The 16525-nt window shown below is 41.2% G+C and overlaps 2 protein-coding genes across 10 annotated transcripts in view; one reads left to right on the top strand and one right to left on the bottom strand.

Annotated features, from left to right (window-relative positions):
- Positions 1 to 13469, top strand: part of ENTREP2 (endosomal transmembrane epsin interactor 2) — a 91152-nt gene extending 77683 nt beyond the window's left edge. For all 5 annotated transcript variants that reach the window (XM_036389569.2, XM_036389574.2, XM_036389572.2 and 2 more), the window contains 5 exons: positions 3840 to 3915; positions 4581 to 5168; positions 9094 to 9168; positions 9850 to 10178; positions 10578 to 13469. In XM_036389569.2, the coding sequence (XP_036245462.1) occupies positions 3840 to 3915; positions 4581 to 5168; positions 9094 to 9168; positions 9850 to 10178; positions 10578 to 10766 (1257 nt within the window). In that variant the 3' untranslated portion in view covers positions 10767 to 13469. The remainder of the gene's footprint in view (positions 1 to 3839; positions 3916 to 4580; positions 5169 to 9093; positions 9169 to 9849; positions 10179 to 10577) is intronic.
- APBA2 (amyloid beta precursor protein binding family A member 2) overlaps positions 12918 to 16525 on the bottom strand; it is an 83604-nt gene continuing 79996 nt past the window's right edge. For all 5 annotated transcript variants that reach the window (XM_054516241.1, XM_054516242.1, XM_036389566.2 and 2 more), the window contains 2 exons: positions 15665 to 15805; positions 12918 to 14182 (listed from right to left, as the gene is read on the bottom strand). In XM_054516241.1, coding sequence (XP_054372216.1) covers positions 14111 to 14182; positions 15665 to 15805 — 213 coding nt within the window. In that variant the 3' untranslated portion in view covers positions 12918 to 14110. The remainder of the gene's footprint in view (positions 14183 to 15664; positions 15806 to 16525) is intronic.

Genomic DNA, 16525 nt, shown 5'->3' with positions numbered 1-16525 from the left:
TCCCAGCATTCCCTTGAAGGGATTTGTGGTAATTGAATCAGCTGTCACAAAGGGAAAATACTTACAATTGCTTTTAGAAGCTCTAATTTCTTTCAGTAAAAACTCCAGGAGTCAAATGTTCTAGGTATGCTTTATCAGTTGTTAATGCACACTGAGGAAATACCTGTGTTCAGGTTGCCAAATTGCACCCACATTACAGAGGGGACTACTTTGCCTTGCCCCAAAATAAAACATTGAAATATTTCCTAGTGACTTATTTCCATGTTGGGGGAAACCAGAATTGAAACCACAAACCTAAAGAAATGATACAAATTTTCACTATTATACATGAGATTATTAAGATAATTAATAAGATGAGTGTCTGAGGAAAAAAAAATTGAAATGCTAAACCTCCAAAAAAATACAATTAAATTTCCCCAAGATATGCCTATCTTTGTAGCTTCTGGGACTGACAAAGCAGTTTCTGACAGATCTTCTGATCCTTGCCTTGGGCTATATCCTCCACCCAACACAACAAACTGGCCAAACATTGCATTACTTTTGATTTGTTTGGCTACAATAAAATGAATCTGTATAAACTGCTTTTGAGTGAAGTTCCTTGCTGAACAGCAAAATTGGAGTTTTCAAGGCCATCTCCTTCTAGAATATTTTTTATCCAAGTTCCATCATTTTTCCTTGGAAGTAACTTGTAGAACCTGCAAGCCTTGGAGAAGTCGATATTTTTCAGTGATAAAAAACGTGGCTAAAAGTGATATAAATCATGCATGGTTTGGGGGGAAAGAGAAGGCTCCTATCTGAGATAAGAATTCATATGTTGTACTAAGTAAGGATTAATTAAGTATCTAGTTTTAGTAAAGCACAAAATCATTTTGAGCACTCTTGGAGCTGGTACCACTCTTGGTGTGAGCATCCACATGCAGCAGCACAATAGCACCAGCATGGAACAAAAATATCACTTAACAAGATGTGACTTAAAGCTGCAAAGTCATGCTCTTGCAAGAAGAGCTTGGCTTTAATAAGTAGATGTTGTATTCACTGCTAATTTTTGGCATCTGGAGTCAGTTTCAGCACCTTGCCTGTTCACCTCTGGCCACCTGAGCTCAGAGCTGTTTGTTCTAATCACTAGTGAAGATGAGTGGTGCCTTCATTTCTGATAGTAGAATGATGTGGTTTCTTACCAGGAGTGAGTGCATATGAACTTGGTGGTTGCTGTTCAGAGCTTGTGACAGGCTCTGTTCTCAGCACTGCAGCTCACTGGCAGTGAGAACCAAAGCCTACGGTGACAGATGCAGATTTTTCTTGACAACAAAAGCCTTCTTGTATTTTTTGCAATTAGTGTCCCAGCTGAGCTGTCTAAGACAGTTTTGGGTCTACAAGAAGAACAAAATGGAGACCTGAGTCCTTACATGCTGCAGATGCTCCCATAGAGCACAGTACAGTAGGAACTGAAATAATGAGATTTATAAATCCCTCAAAGGCAGGCTTGGCAATGGAAATCATGTCAGGGATTTAGCTACAAAAGTGCTTCTGGGAACCATTATGTAATAATGTCATAATTGTAAAACCTTTTACTGTGCATCAAGCAATAGGTTTTATTTGTTTTTAAATGGATTGAGGTCCTTAGAATTTTATTAAATTGTACCAAATTGGACTCGGTATTTCATGCATTTTATGGGCAACAAATGTCAGTGCTAATTTAAGTGGTTGCATCCATGTAAAAATTGCTGTTGTCATCTGTACTGATTAGGAATTCCCATTTCATGACTATAAAAAAAAGTGGTTTTCAGTGTTTTCCTTGCAAAGTATTGACTGGGATATAGAAAAGGTAAGAACAAACAGATCAGGATTCTGGGTGAACTGAATCAATGATGGTGTTTTATAAGGTTTTCTAACCTATAGGCTCTGCAGACTTGTTAAAAGCACAGGTTTTCTTCCTTTTTTTCTATTGATGGCTCAGTAACTGTCTGAGGATGTGGAATTCAATAAAGTTTTGTTACCCTTGGCTGTGCAGGAGCCTGCATGAAACCATGTGCTGTTCCTGTGTGAACCCAAACTCTGACCTGGCTTCAAAACTGTCAGTGTTACCTGCTACAATTACAGCCCTGGTTCTCCTTCCCCCAAGCAAGAGGGTTAATCAGTTCCAAGTGCACAGAAAATACATTCAGCAATTATTCAGAGACAATGTAGAGTGTCTATAAATGTTTCAGCACAAATTTTCCACAGATGTTTTCCAGTCAGTGATTATGGAAGTGCCTAGATTAAGAATTTATGAAAGCCCCTAAAATCCTTAGATTTTTAAAAAGAAACAAATGCCATTAAAACACTACACCACTTCTTCCAAAAGGTAGTCAGTCTGAATTTTCTACAACAAGAAAGAGCATTTGTGAACATTTCTAACTTTTCTAGTTGGTTCCCAGAACTTCCACAGTCAGGTCCCAGGAACAATCTGTGATTTTGAGTGACACCACATTTTACTTTTTACCACAGATGTGATACTCTCCTACAATCAAGAAAGATCCATTATGAAATTTCCAGGGGAATTGTTTAAAACTATGAGTGATTTCACTTTGGCTTCCCAGTCCTCTATCCATCTCTTGCTGAGTTAAAGTATTTCTGGTACTGTTCTTTGCTTGGAGTTGTATTTGCTAAACTTTAAATAATTTTTAAAAACAAAATTTGTATCAAAAGAAGTTTTCTGGTCACTGGATCAGATAGATAGAAAGAAAACAAAGAGTGAGCACAGTAAGTTCTGCACAAATATATGTGCTTTAATCTACACTGGCATGTGAAATGGAAGCTCTTGCCTTAATAGCTTCAGACTAATTGTGTCACATCCAATTTTTTTAGGCCAGACAGATTAAGTGCTTGACAAAAAGGTTTGCACAGAGGTGACTGATGCTGATTTCTAGACTGTCACCAACCATAATAAGCTCTACTAGTTAATTGTGGCCCTACAGACAGAAGTAGATATGATGCTTTCTTCTCAAGATGGTATCAGTTTCATTCCTTTCAACTTTTTTAATATTTTTTCTCATTTTTTGTTACCAGCTACTTATTGGAATCATTTTTTTTTTGATAATCACATTCCCAAAGAACTGCTAAAAATCTATCAATATTTGCAACAAGGTCCAATCCTAAGTCTAATCAAATCAGTAGAAAGAAAATTTCCTAAATTTCAGGTATTTATGGATCCAGTCTTTCCAGCAGGAATAATTATATTTTTTGTTCACATGATTCTCAAAAGTGAAGGGAAGTTACCCTCTTAGATCCAGCCCTTCAGAAAAAAGGTGAGTGGTAATAAATTCTGTGTCCATGGAGCAATCTCCACCAGGCTGGAGAGCACCGGGTGGCAACGATGTTAAAGGGCTTCAAAGCACATTAACAGGTAGCATCCTCACAAGTAACTAAAGGAAAATACTGCTCTTGTGCTTGCTTTTGTGGTTTCTGGTTTTCTCTCTCCTATTTTTGGGTGATATGATGTGGTGAACAAAAAAACAAGCACGATATGAGAGAAGCAGACTGTAGAAAGAGAGATTGCTTTTACTCAACTCAGATATTAAGTTTAGTAGTGTGAGCCTGCAGCCCCAAGTGCCTGTGAATTCAAGATGAGTTTACCTTGTAGATTCAGGAAAAATGTAAAATTGCATTGAGCTTGTGCCTTTGCCTTGCATTTGCTCCTGACCCAAAGATGGAAAATACTTTAAATAGCTTTTAGTCTGAATAGCAGCTCACATGAAAGTGACTCAGCATTGTGAGGTGTGTCCTGCAGATCCTGAGCACTTCCCTTGGTTTGGTGAGTTGCAGGTTAATGATCTCTTTGATTCCAAATGTTCATTTAGGTCACTGGTGCTGCTCAGCAAGTGTCTGAACCGAGCCTGGGGGAGAGGAACACGACCCCGGACCTCAGCACCCAAGGTGATCATGGCTTTGCATTTGTCTCCTCAGAGAGGGAAGTGGGAGCTTTGAGCACACTTTCTCTTCTCTTCTGCCCTTCCTAGTGGTGAAAGAATCATTGCTTTCAGGTTATTCATGGCAAGAAGGACCTTTTCACAGAGGCTGGGGCTGGAAGTGCAGAGGAGAGTTTTTCTAGACAGAGCAAGCTCTAGTCAAGCCCTTTGAGGTGGATCTGGCAACTGTTGTTTCTCCTCCAAGAGTGCTGCACACTCCTTGCAGCTTGTGTCTCATTGTCAGCAGCCATGGGTGGCTTCCTGACCCTCACGCTCCTTCTCCAAGAGTAATTTCCTCCATGGCTTCCAGGAGCCTGAGTAGGAAGCTTCCTGCCTGAAGCACAGGTGCTGGGGATGCAAGTAGATGAGTACAGTACAGGGCCTGTTTATTTAAAGTTCAAAAGTCAGTATCAAGAACAGCACAAAAATGTCTTTGCTGAAGGACACTAGAAAGAAGTAAATTACTTCAGTGTTTTTTACTTTGGCATTCTTCATCTGAGAGCTTTTGAGTTCTTATTGATAAAGGAAATTGCAGATTGCTCAGTTTAAGTCAGTCTAAAGAACATGGGGAGGGAGAAGATTGGGAGGGCGGGCAAGAAGTTTTTATTTTTCTCTGAACCTCTTGTTTTGCAGTTTCTGTGGAGAGCACCTCTTTGATGGTCTCTGAGGCTGTTGATATCCCAGACCGTAGCTACTCCTCTGAAGATCTTTGTTCGCTGGAAGTTCAAGGATCTCTCCAGTCTGCAGATCTTTCTCCCTACTGCATAACCCCCAAGGGGGCTGCAGAGCAGAGCTGCAGTGCCCTGGATTGCCACCCTCACTGCAGGTTTCACAGAACTCGCTCTGAGGGCTTTCCTGATGAGGGCGACAGCTCCCACAGCCCAGCCTCTACAGACAGGTCTCAAGGACAGGAAAAGAGCTGTGCCCACGGCCGGTCCTTGGACTGTTCCTCAGGGAATTACAGCCCCTCAGAACGAGAACTGCAGAGTTCTGCTCAGGAGAGCAGTGCCACGCCGCCTTTGAAGCAGAAGAAAACCTGCTGTGTGGACTGTCACCAGCCTCCTGCCACTTTCCAGACCTCTCCCTGTTTTGGGCCAGCAAACCCTTCAGCAGGTGGCCCCGAGGCTGCTGTCCAGCAGCAGCAGCACCTCACCAAGCCCCCAGCCCCAACCATCGTCCGCTCCAGCAGTGCCCCTGTGTCCTGCTCGTCTGCCACCGAAGGTAGGTGTGGGACACAGGGCAGCAAAGCACTGGGATTGATTTGTGCAGCAACTGGTGCTGCTGGAAATTATATGCAGCGTTCCTAGAGGGTTGTCTTAGGGGTGAAAGCTTTAGCTCCATGCGTATTTTCTAAATTTGAAAAAATTTAAGAATGGAAATGGAAAAATTGACAGATTGAAATTAAGTTTGGGTTTTCTAAATTTCACCATTCTTTCTGCACTGCTCAGAAAACCATGTGTTGAGTAGCTTTTCCCACCTCTCTATTACTGTTCTACCGAGAGGCTAAACTGAGAAGTGCAATGGCAGCTGGGGTTTATTTAGGAAACTCCGACTGGAGCTGTCACGCTTGTTGTACAGCAGGATGTGATTCCTCAAGGTGACACTGACATTGGCAGTATTGAGGCATGTCAGAGGCAGCCACTGTGACTAGTGGCAGCTTGGGGTGTATGGTGAAAAGTTTTGAAGGACAAAGAAACGAACATGAGGCACATGACAAGATGATAAAGGAAAAGAAAAGCTTTTGGCTGTCGTGGATAAGTGTCTTCTGCTATGAATCTCCTTTTAGAAAAGTAGGGAGGAGGAGATGTTAGCTGAACAGTGTATCTTCATAAAAATATGCTTGTTAGTGAAAGAGAAAGGGTTGATTTAGTAGAGAATAGTAGCAGGAATGTGGAACTGTCTAAACCATTTGAAAGGGATCTAAGCTGTTTAGAGAGATTCAGAAGGGTAACCTGGAGAAGTGGCTTGGAAGTAAAGATTAAAAGCTTTTGAAGATGGCGTGGGTTGTGCTGCTACAAGATCTGTTCACCAGGCTTTGTAAGGGATCCAGAGGAAGAATCTGGATGTGACTAACTCAGAGCAAAAGGAGACAAAATATTGAGATAACTTGTTCCATTTAGGATGATGTTTTGGTTCTATTGCACTTCTTGAATCTTTATAATATCATTTCAGAGACTTCATACTTAGCTCAATAATTGAATGTCTTTTACCTTTAGAAATGTAGCCTCTGCATCTGAGCCAGGAAAAGTGAATCTTTAATCTAGAAGTCTGCATTTATTTTATGACATTTACTCTGCTAGGACATATGTGCAATGAAGCTGCCAGTAAGCAGACAGTAAGTAGGAATTTCTGAATCCTTTCTGCTGTGTGAAAGTCAAGAAGAACAACCCTTTCTGTTCTGGATCAGGCTCTGCAAGGTTCCAGAGCTGTGCTCCATGTGCTCATGGAGCAGTGTTTGCCATGGGCAGCCGTGCCCACGTGCTCCAGCTGGCTCTGGACGCCTGGTGGGACAGATGCCCTCCTTTCCTTCTTAATGTGTCCTAAATACATTTATCTTCTCTTCTGCAAAAGTGGCATGGAGGGACACGAGTTGGACATTACTGAGATGTAACTGGGCTTAGCAAAGGCTGGAGTGAAGAGGCAGAGAAAGTTCTAGAGATGCTGACAGCCAGGGGAGGGGGAGCAAGAGCAGGGACTCGGAGGGGCTGGGTGCTGACCTGCTCTGCTGCCTACAGAGGCACTTCCTAATGAAACCCTTAAGGGAAGGACTGACTCGAGTCTCTGGTTAAGCCTAGATGTATTTCTTCATACATCTGTTTGGCAAACTAGTTTGCAATATTTTACTCTGTGAAGGTTTACATTGCATCCCCTTCCTCTACTTTTTGTTGGACCTGATTTGGAAATCATAGGTAGTTCGGAAGGAGCCCAATTCTAGTGACACATTCTGGCTGTTCGTAGCAGCCCTGAAGCGTATTTTCCTAAACTGTGACAAACAGCTGAAGCTCTTTACAGTCTTTGTAAGTTTCAAAAGGCATTTGATCTGGATTTTTCATGACTGACTGCTGATATTTACTGCAGAATTTTCAAGTATACCTACAGAATTAAATTACAGGCAAAGATAAAGGGAACCAACTGAGCTCCCTCAACCAACACACAAGAAAAAGTGCTTTGGGTTTTTTTCAGTAACATACACCTACCTTTAAAAATTGTCCTAGAGTAAAAGAACTGGTCAAGTGGACATGACTTTATGAAAGACAGAGCTGTAACTACACATTGTTAATATTAATAACTGTGGATTTTGGAGAGCTGAGGCTAGAGGAGCTTTGGCCGTGTTCTCAAAAAGGAAAATGCAGTGATCAGATTGTAGCTGGGGCTTGGGTTTTTCTTAAGACACTGCCTTTCTACTATAAGAAAAAATTACTACTTTATTTTCTGCCTCACCTCCAAGCCAATATGAAGAGGTTTAGAAGCACAACCTTGACATTTACTGTGTAGATTTTTGTGAAATGGATTTTGAATTGCACTGTGATTGCACTGCCCATAGTTTGGAACAGAAATTATTTCACATGGGGATGGTGCATATGTACAGCAGGACAGTGACACAACAGCAATGAGATGTAATGGAACCAGTCTTTCAGGCCAATAAAAACCAGAATTCATTTGCTTCAAGCACATCTTGACCTGATGGGGTTTATACGGTATAGTCAAATAGTTCTCCCACTAAACCCTTTTAGGTAAACTTGTTTGTTTTTTTTTTTTCTTTAAATACCTGTCATTCCTAGCAGAGAAATTATAAATGAAGGTTTAGTTTAATAGGTGCTTTTGTACTCACTCTGTACTCCCTGAAAAACATAAAAATGGTGGGTTCACATACCACTGTCAGACATGGTTCCTTCGTAAAAGAAATGACTTAAAAGTTAATAGTTTGTGTGTTTTTTCTGCCTTTTCCCTGTAAAGTTTGTCATGGCAAAGGCAGACAAAATCAACTCCTAGCACAGATGTTTATTACAATAAATTTCATTTATCATCAGCTGTGATAGACCATGTGGCTGTATCAGTTAAGTGCCTGAGTGATTATTGTAGTGTTTGTGTTCCAGATAATTCAGGGTCATGTCCAGTGGTGTAGTTGTGACTTGCTGCAAGTACATTAAACTGTTTAGTAATGGATGGGAAGACAGAACCTCTGAAGTGTCTCCTCTTAACAACCATGCCATGATTCATGTGCTACAGTACTTAAGCATAATAGAACAAATTAAAGACAGAATAGAAGCTGTCTCTCTTAATTTCTTACAGATTTGCTATGTTTTAAGCATCTTACATTTGTTTCCTTCATTTAATTATTCGCTCTACCAGAGAGGATTATGCCAGCTTTTCATTATAAACTGTCCCTGGAGATATGGAAGAAAACTTCTCCTAAGCTACCTAGAAGTTCAAAACCATTTTCAATCTTGGAAACAGATTAACAAGCAAATGTGAGGATTTATTCCATCTTGTCAGAAATGAAAAAGCCTGCAGGTGGTAGTTACTGTACAGTGTGATCTCATCATCATTGATCCTCATGTTGGAATCCCAGAAACTGTCATTAGATGGCATCCAAAGCTGTCTGTTGATGCTTCATAACCACTTGTTATTGATTGGCTCGTCAAGCACCACCCTGCTCACCCACCCATTCATTTAAACAATGATGTGTTACATTTGTACTGAAAATAACGATAATATATTTTTAAAAGGAGGAGAAATATTGAATAAAAAATGCTGGGTTTGTAGAAATTAGAGGGATTCATCTTTCTCATTTTTCCCATTTTCCAATATAAACTCTGTCCACCCAGGAAATACAGAAAAGGTCTGAGGTCTGCCTCTATAGGGAGCTTGCCATAGTTTCAGCACTTAGGCCTGAAATATTTAGGATCACAGAGAAAACCATAAAACATCAGCTCTGTCTTCCTGTTTGTATCTGTGTAACAACTCATAAGGCATCTCTGGGTGTAGTAGCTTCTCTTTATGAGTGGACATCTTGAAAGCAGTAATTCTTCTGAGTAGTTTCATTCTATAAAGGAGATAATAAAAGGTTCAGTGTATTTTTCCTTGCTTTGGACAGAGGACAGCAGGGGTTGACTTTGCTCTTTCTGTCTGCCTTTGGTTGAAGGTGATAATTGTGCCTGGACTTCTGTGTGCAGGCAGTGCCAAGGTGCAGGATTATCTCCAGCTACAGGAGAAACAGGTGAGAATTGGTTTTCTAAAGCAGAGGATGGGTTTCCTTATTTTCTTTTAAAAATAATGAAAAGCTTCTGAGAGAGAAATGAGCTTTGAAAAATCTGGGGCAGAAAAGCCAGTTAACAGCATACATGTATGGTGTACAATGCTGATGGAACCTGAATGAAAATAAATGCTGTCAATTAGGTCCCCTGGTCTAGATCAGCATTTTTGCTTTCTCTGTGTTTCTCACTAATCTCTCTTGCATATAATTTCCAAGGCCTAGAAATAGGCAGAACTTTAGTCTTAAAGTTGGGGTGAGGGTCTGGGCCTAAAACTGTACGAGTTGCATGTGACACAGAGTAGCTGATGGGTTTCCTTAGCATTAATGTCAACTGAAGTCCTTAAAGGTGGAGGTAACAAAAATGTCTGGTTTGTGAAGTCCTTTGATTACCCACCCACTCATTCTCCAGGCAGTCCTCTTGGCCATGGGAAGGTCTTACTCCTGATTACTCCTGATTACTCCTGGTTAAAATTACCCATTTTGTACTGTTTCCTTGACTGCATGTTTTTGCTACTCTTCAACCAAACAGACATTTTATGACAAAGTAGAAACTTTGTGACAATATTTGTTTTGCCTTTTTTTTTCCTTTCTCTTTTTCTTTTGTTAAACTATTACTTTAAAGATATTCTTCCCCCCCTTTTTTAGTTCCTGTCTCTGGTTGTCATATGGCTGCCTCTGCTTGCCAGCATTCTTTGAGCAGTTTTCTACCAACTGGAAAACAGAGGGATACAAGGAAAATTGATCTGCACCTAAAGCCAAAGGCTTTTCACACAGTCTCGAAAGAGCGGCCACACTCCTTAGTGGACCTTAAGGCCTATAAAGACACAAAAATTTTAGTGGCAAAATTTTTGGAACATTCAAACTGTAATCTCCCTCCAGAAGTGCGTCACGTAGTGAACAGCATACGGTCAGTCATTAAATCTGATGAGAGACACATGGAAGAAGCCATCTTCAGTGCCAATATCATAGACCAGGTAGGCCACTGATGTTCTAAAGGTGTGTCCAGTTTCCATAGGCAAATACCTTATTTGAATGTTTGTACAGTTTAAATTCTTCAGACAATTCCTACAGAAGTTCTTTATAGTTACATGGCATTATTAAGAAATAATTTGTATTTATTGGGCAGCAATACATTTTACACTGCAGTTCAGACAGAGAGCCTGGCTGTGCTTTCCAGGTCCCCAGTCCTGAGCCCTGACCAGCTGCAAGGACAGAAGCAGGAGGGGTTCTGGAGGGCTGAACCTCCTTTGGAAGAGTTTCAGTGTTAGACAGCTTAAATGAAATATTATCCAGAGACTGAAGCTTTTAAACGAGAACTTTTCTCACCCCGTTCTCCCCATTTTTTTCTCCTCCCCTTCTGCCTCTCCCCGCAGGTGATGACGAGCTCCCAGCAGGGCGGGGGCGGCTGCAGGAAGCGGCTGCAGGGGGATCTGCACCTGCGGAGCTGCGGCGCCCTGAGCTCCGCCGCGGCCCCGGCGCGCAGCCGGACCGCGCTCAGCCGCGCCCTGGAGCGGGAGCGGCCGCACAGCCTGATCGGGGTGTGCCGGGAAACCATCCTGTGACCGGGGTGTGCCGGGAAACCATCCTGTGACCGGGGTGTGCCGGGAAACCATCCTGTGATCGGGGTGTCCCGGGAAACCATCCTGTGACCGGGGTGTCCCGGGAAACCATCCTGTGACCGGGGTGTCCCAGGAAACCATCCTGTGACCGGGGTGTGCCGGGAAACCATCCTGTGATCGGGGTGTCCCAGGAAACCATCCTGTGACCGGGGTGTCCCAGGAAACCATCCTGTGATCGGGGTGTCCCAGGAAACCATCCTGTGACCGGGGTGTCCTGGGAAACCATCCTGTGATCGGGGTGTCCCAGGAAACCATCCTGTGATCGGGGTGTGCCCAGGAAACCATCCTGTGACCGGGGTGTGCCAGGAAACCATCCTGTGACCGGGGTGTCCTGGGAAACCATCCTGTGACCGGGGTGTGCCCAGGAAACCATCCTGTGACCGGGGTGTCCCGGGAAACCATCCTGTGACCGGGGTGTGCCCAGGAAACCATCCTGTGATCCGAGTGCCCTGGGAAACCATCCTGTGACCAGGGTGTCCCAGGAAACCATCCTGTGACCGGGGTGTCCCAGGAAACCATCCTGTGACTGGGGTGTCCCAGGAAACCATCCTGTGACCAGGATGTGCCCAGGAAACCATCCTGTGATCCGAGTGCCCCGGGAAAGCATCCTCTGAGAGGGTCCACAGGTATGTCATGGCAGCTGAGAGCTGTGGAAGAAACCAGGACTGGGACAAACACAACTAGTGGATGACTTTAAAAGGAAAAAGTGTCTTCCTTTGGAATTCCACTTTTTTCCCCACAGCAGGATGAGAACGGCTGTTTTTCTGAATGTAAATTTCAGCCTTGATTTTTGCAAACTTTTAATTGATTTATTAGTGAAGTCATAACAAGTGTTTTCCCAACCAGAAATGCATTTATTTCACTGTACTTATAGAAATGCTACTGATGCTGCCCAGCATTTCTTGAAAACCATTGCAAACCCACCAGAGACTGGCTGTACAACTTAAAAGTTGTATTTATTTAATGTACCTCAAAGTGTTTTAACTATCGTCAGTGTTTTAATAAAAAAGTATTTCTGGACTTTGCCTTTTCAACACTGATTTGGATACAAACATAAAGGTGATTTATACACATACACAGTGCCCTTCTAATCCATTCTTCCAGTGTCTGTCATTCCAGACTAACTGATCTGTCCAATTAAAACTGCTCCCCCTCCCAGGGCTGCCCTTTTAAGCTGCAGTACTGGCTGCAGTGTGGTTTATTCCTGCTCTGTTCTGAATGTTCACCACTTCAGTCCTGCAAGTAGTGTGTGACCAAGAACTGATGGTAAATCCCCTCAAGTGTGTGACCAAAAGATGCATTAGGGAAGAAGACTGAAATTCTGCATTTTTCACAAACTTTTTACCAACAGCAACTGATTGGAAGTTAAAAGAATTTTTATCTAGCCAAGCCTTGAGTATTTTCAAAAAGAATTGTTACTCCAATTCATAGTTTTGACAATTTTATTACTAAAACATGTTATTGTGGTTCTGCTGTGTTTATGATTTATTTAACATTGATCTTTAAAAAAATATCAAAAAGTAAATATTGACACTGATTTCATTACCAGCATAAACACAGGTCTGCCAGCAACATCTTCCAGTGCAAGCTTCATCCTGGCTCTTTCAGAGGAAATTGGAAAGGCCTTAAAGAGAAGGTTCTCATAAGAACCTACCACAGGTTGATGTTTCGGGATTTTAATTTTTTTGCAGCAGTGCTTGTCAGTAGCCTTAGTTTCCATTTGAGGTTTAATCATATACTGGTTTCATTTGTGTCACTCTGAGCTGGGCAGACACCCTGTGAAAAGGTCACAAAGGAATGTAGCTGAAGATGGGTAGTTTAAGTTTTACAGATTCATCCATTTTAATGTATTTTAATTATAGCATGCTTCTGTATTGATGTGAAGTTACAGTGACATCCAGTGGCAACAAGGTATGCTAATTGAAAGCTTCTACTCTCAAGATCATAATGATACACAAATTCCTAATTCAAGAGAATATTTCCTTAAAAAAAAAATCTGTGACCTTTGCAACTGCACTTAGATGAAGAATTAAATGATCTTCTACTTGGAATTTTTTACTATGTAAAGTTACACAACAAACAAAATAAGCAAGCTTCCTTTCTTATTTCAGATTTATTAGTGATAGGTTAATTCTTTCCTAAGGTCAGTTGCATGCAACACACTACTCCTTGAAGTACAGTCATCTAAAGCTCTTTAGTTACTGCATGGTAAGGCTTCTTAAGTCACAGTGTATTTTCTTCAAGGCCTTGGCCAAAAGAAAAAAAATAGACAAAGTTACACCAATTAACATTTATCTCATAAGGAATACAACTTTACTACTAGGTTTTTTATCTACACACATTCTAATACTGCTGATGGTGCTAGGTTATTTGTCAAAACAATTTACATTCAGAACACATTGCCTTAGGAATAAGAATGCTTTATAAAAGACAGAAACAGGTAAGCATGGCTTTCCCATTTTGAGCTATTATGAACAAAAAGGTAATATGCAAAATATATGCAAAAATGAAAGAAAAACAAAACCCAGCCCAACACATACATTACACAACCTGTGCAATAAGTTATCCATGAAACAACTCTGTTAAATCATAAAAATCACAAGCATTAAAAATAAATATGTATCTAAATAAATATTTTGATTTTAATCTTGTGGCAATTATTCTTTATTTAGCATATGAAACACTTGTTACATGTTTATGTTCACACCTTGCCAAACAGGTTACACTTGTCATAACAATACCAAGTACTACAGTGGTTTTCTTTACAGTAGAGTCTAAAAGTTTGAACTGCACACATTCCTTTCCACTGAAATACCATCAATTCAGCACCAGTTTTAAAATTATGCAAAGTCATCAGTATTGGACCACTTTATGGGACTGGGATTTTTTTTTAACTTGACGCAGCCAGAACTTTCTCTAATTGCTTCTCTTTGCCTTCTCCTGCAGTCTCATTCATCAAATATTCACATTCACTGTGTTATCAAACAAGACAGACATACATCACTCCACATAAAGGTTACAAATAAATATGGTTTAAGTTCTATGAGAAAAGAGTTTAGAAGATGTTCAAAATACTTAAATGTTTACAAAGATTTTTGTCAGTGATTATTGTCCTTGACCATCCTTCTGAACACTTTTTGTCAAAGAAATAGAAAGGAAGGAGAGAAAAGGCAGAGACACCTGTCTGTTCCTTGTTCTGGAGTCCTCAGGTCAGCTTCCAAGCCTTTCATTCATACAAAATACAAAATTCTCTTCAGTTATGACAGCTTCAGCTTGGATGGAAGATGTTAGATGTACAGGGGGGTCTCTTGACCTGTTAGGAGCCTGAACATGGCAGCTGGCATAGTCTTCATGTGAATCTGTCAATTGATTACACAGACATTAATAGAGCTGGTACTAGTTTAAAATAATCCAGAAGGCCCCATCTGTGTCTCCCTGTGGTCAAAGTGCATTTTTTGTCCTGGCTTTTATAGATTTTTTTTCCTAGAGTTTCTAGTTCAAAGTTTTCTGGTTTTAGGATGCTGGTTTGCTGTCTTTGCTTTTTTTCATGTGGTTTGGGGTTTTTTGTTTAGTTTAGTTTTGTTTTTTAATTATTTATTAATGTTAACTACATGATGTGACATCATATAGTTTTAAAAGCCACCTAAACACTTTTTGTTGATATACTCTGCTCCAATTACAGTAAAATTTACAGACCTTAAATAAGAAGTAGCACAAATATCTCTGAAAATTCATTCTGCTGTTCTGGTATTAATGGAACTTAGATTTGTATTCTGTCTTCCTCTCTGTGGGAATGTCATTTCATATTTTCACCTAATTACAGTATGATTTTCTGAACACAGAACTTGGACTTTGCCACCAGCTGTTCAAATGCCAATCAAGAGTTTGGTGGAACAGTTTCTCCTATGGCTAATGTACTTCAGTTCCTTCCTCAAGGAGTCCTGGGGCTCCAGTCCCCAGTGCCAGAGGATTTCACAGACTGACAGAGTCCAAGGCTCAGGTAATCAGGTCTCCACCAGAACTGGACTTACAGCCCTAAGTATCTACTGGACAACACAAGAGGAAGAAAGGGAAACTTTACTGACTGATAATTCAGACCCTGACCAGCTGCCTTGGTATCTTCTTTTCACACTGTAAAGAAGAAAAGTTTCATGCTGTTTTCCTATGATAGGTGAGAAGTTACACAGTGAAGGGGGACCATGGAGGGGCTGTTGGAATTTACAGCTTTGCTCCTGACAAAGTGCACATACTCTATTATGATTTGTCAGGTATCATTTTCCAGGAGGAAACCAGCTGTCTCTAATTTTTGTCAGAGGAACTAGTGGGAGATCTGGCCAGGGTTCTGTATTTAGACTACCATTAAATTCAGGAGGGATTTGGAAAAACTGGACAATCTTGCTTATTCATTGCTGATCTCACTAGAAGTACTGGAGAGTGGTGTCTTAACTTACTTCCAAGGTAAGTTGGAAATTAAATTATTAAAATGTATATCAGTTTGCATCTTTCAGACATAGTAATTAGTTTCTATGGAAGATGCTGTAGTGATAAGAGACATCTTCACAGCCAATATCCCTGAGTGGTTTCTTCCTTTAATCACTTGATTTAATTCAGACAGTAGGTTGAAGGTATAGAATTATGCCAGAAATTCTTAAAAATGAATGGAAAAATGCAGGGAATGTGCATCATTAGTTGTTAAAAAAACCCAGCTGTTAATTGCTTCTTATTAGTACCAAACTTAATTTACTGAATTGGTGATTTTATGCTGTGTTGACACTCTTTTCCACTGAAACATACATTCTTTCAACTATTTTACTTGCTTGATAAAGGCTTTGTTCCCTTACCTCTCCCACCGAGTTGGACAATGCTTGCACGATCTTCTCGTGAGCCGTAGCCACGACGCTCTGCCCGTTGATCTCGATGATGCGGTGTCCCACTCTCACCCCGCCCCTCTCTGCTATTCCACCTCGCATCAAGCTGCAAATCTGCCAGGAGACAGCAATGCTTACTGAGGCTTAGAAACATCATCATGCAGCCCTTACTGGCATTTAATGAGTGGTGACACTGTCAAGATTCCAGAAGATGCTTGTTGAAAGTATTAATCAATGAGTTTTTAAATGTTACTTTAGTGGTTTGTTAGAGGGAGGGTTTTTTTTGAGATTTCTGCCTGTTATAATTTGCATTTTCAGTCTCTGACTGGGAACATAAAAATACCTTTCACAGTGATGCAGGTTGTAGCCATACAAAAGTGGAGACAGGGGAAGAGAGATTTATGCACTGCTGGGACACAACCTCCCGTGCCCCTGCAGGAGAGGAGGGAGCTCTGCTCTCCAGGGTCACAGCTTCCCTCTACACTGGTCAGTGCTGCTGGCCACAGGGAGCTCGGGATGGAGGAGGCAAATTAGGCCATTCTTCTTTAACTGGCAGCTGAGGTTCCAGTAAAGAATTTGGCACAAGTTCTGAATGTTATGACCCCTACAACTGGGTAATAATTCTACAAGAAGAACTACATCCAGCAGACACAGTCCCAGCAGACATTGTTACCTAAAGTATTCTGAGGTTGCAACATGCATAGAGTGCATGCAGAAAGAGAAATCTCAATCTGGTGTGGAGTTGAGAATGTTTCCTCCTTAGCAACAGTATCTATGCTGCAAGGGGATCCACCCTGGCAGACTAGACTGCTGTGCATTAGATAGAAATTGCTG

This window comes from Molothrus ater, chromosome 13 (genome assembly GCF_012460135.2).
Source record: "Molothrus ater isolate BHLD 08-10-18 breed brown headed cowbird chromosome 13, BPBGC_Mater_1.1, whole genome shotgun sequence".
Classification (NCBI taxonomy): domain Eukaryota; kingdom Metazoa; phylum Chordata; class Aves; order Passeriformes; family Icteridae; genus Molothrus; species Molothrus ater.
This window is presented reverse-complemented; position numbering and strand designations above follow the sequence as displayed.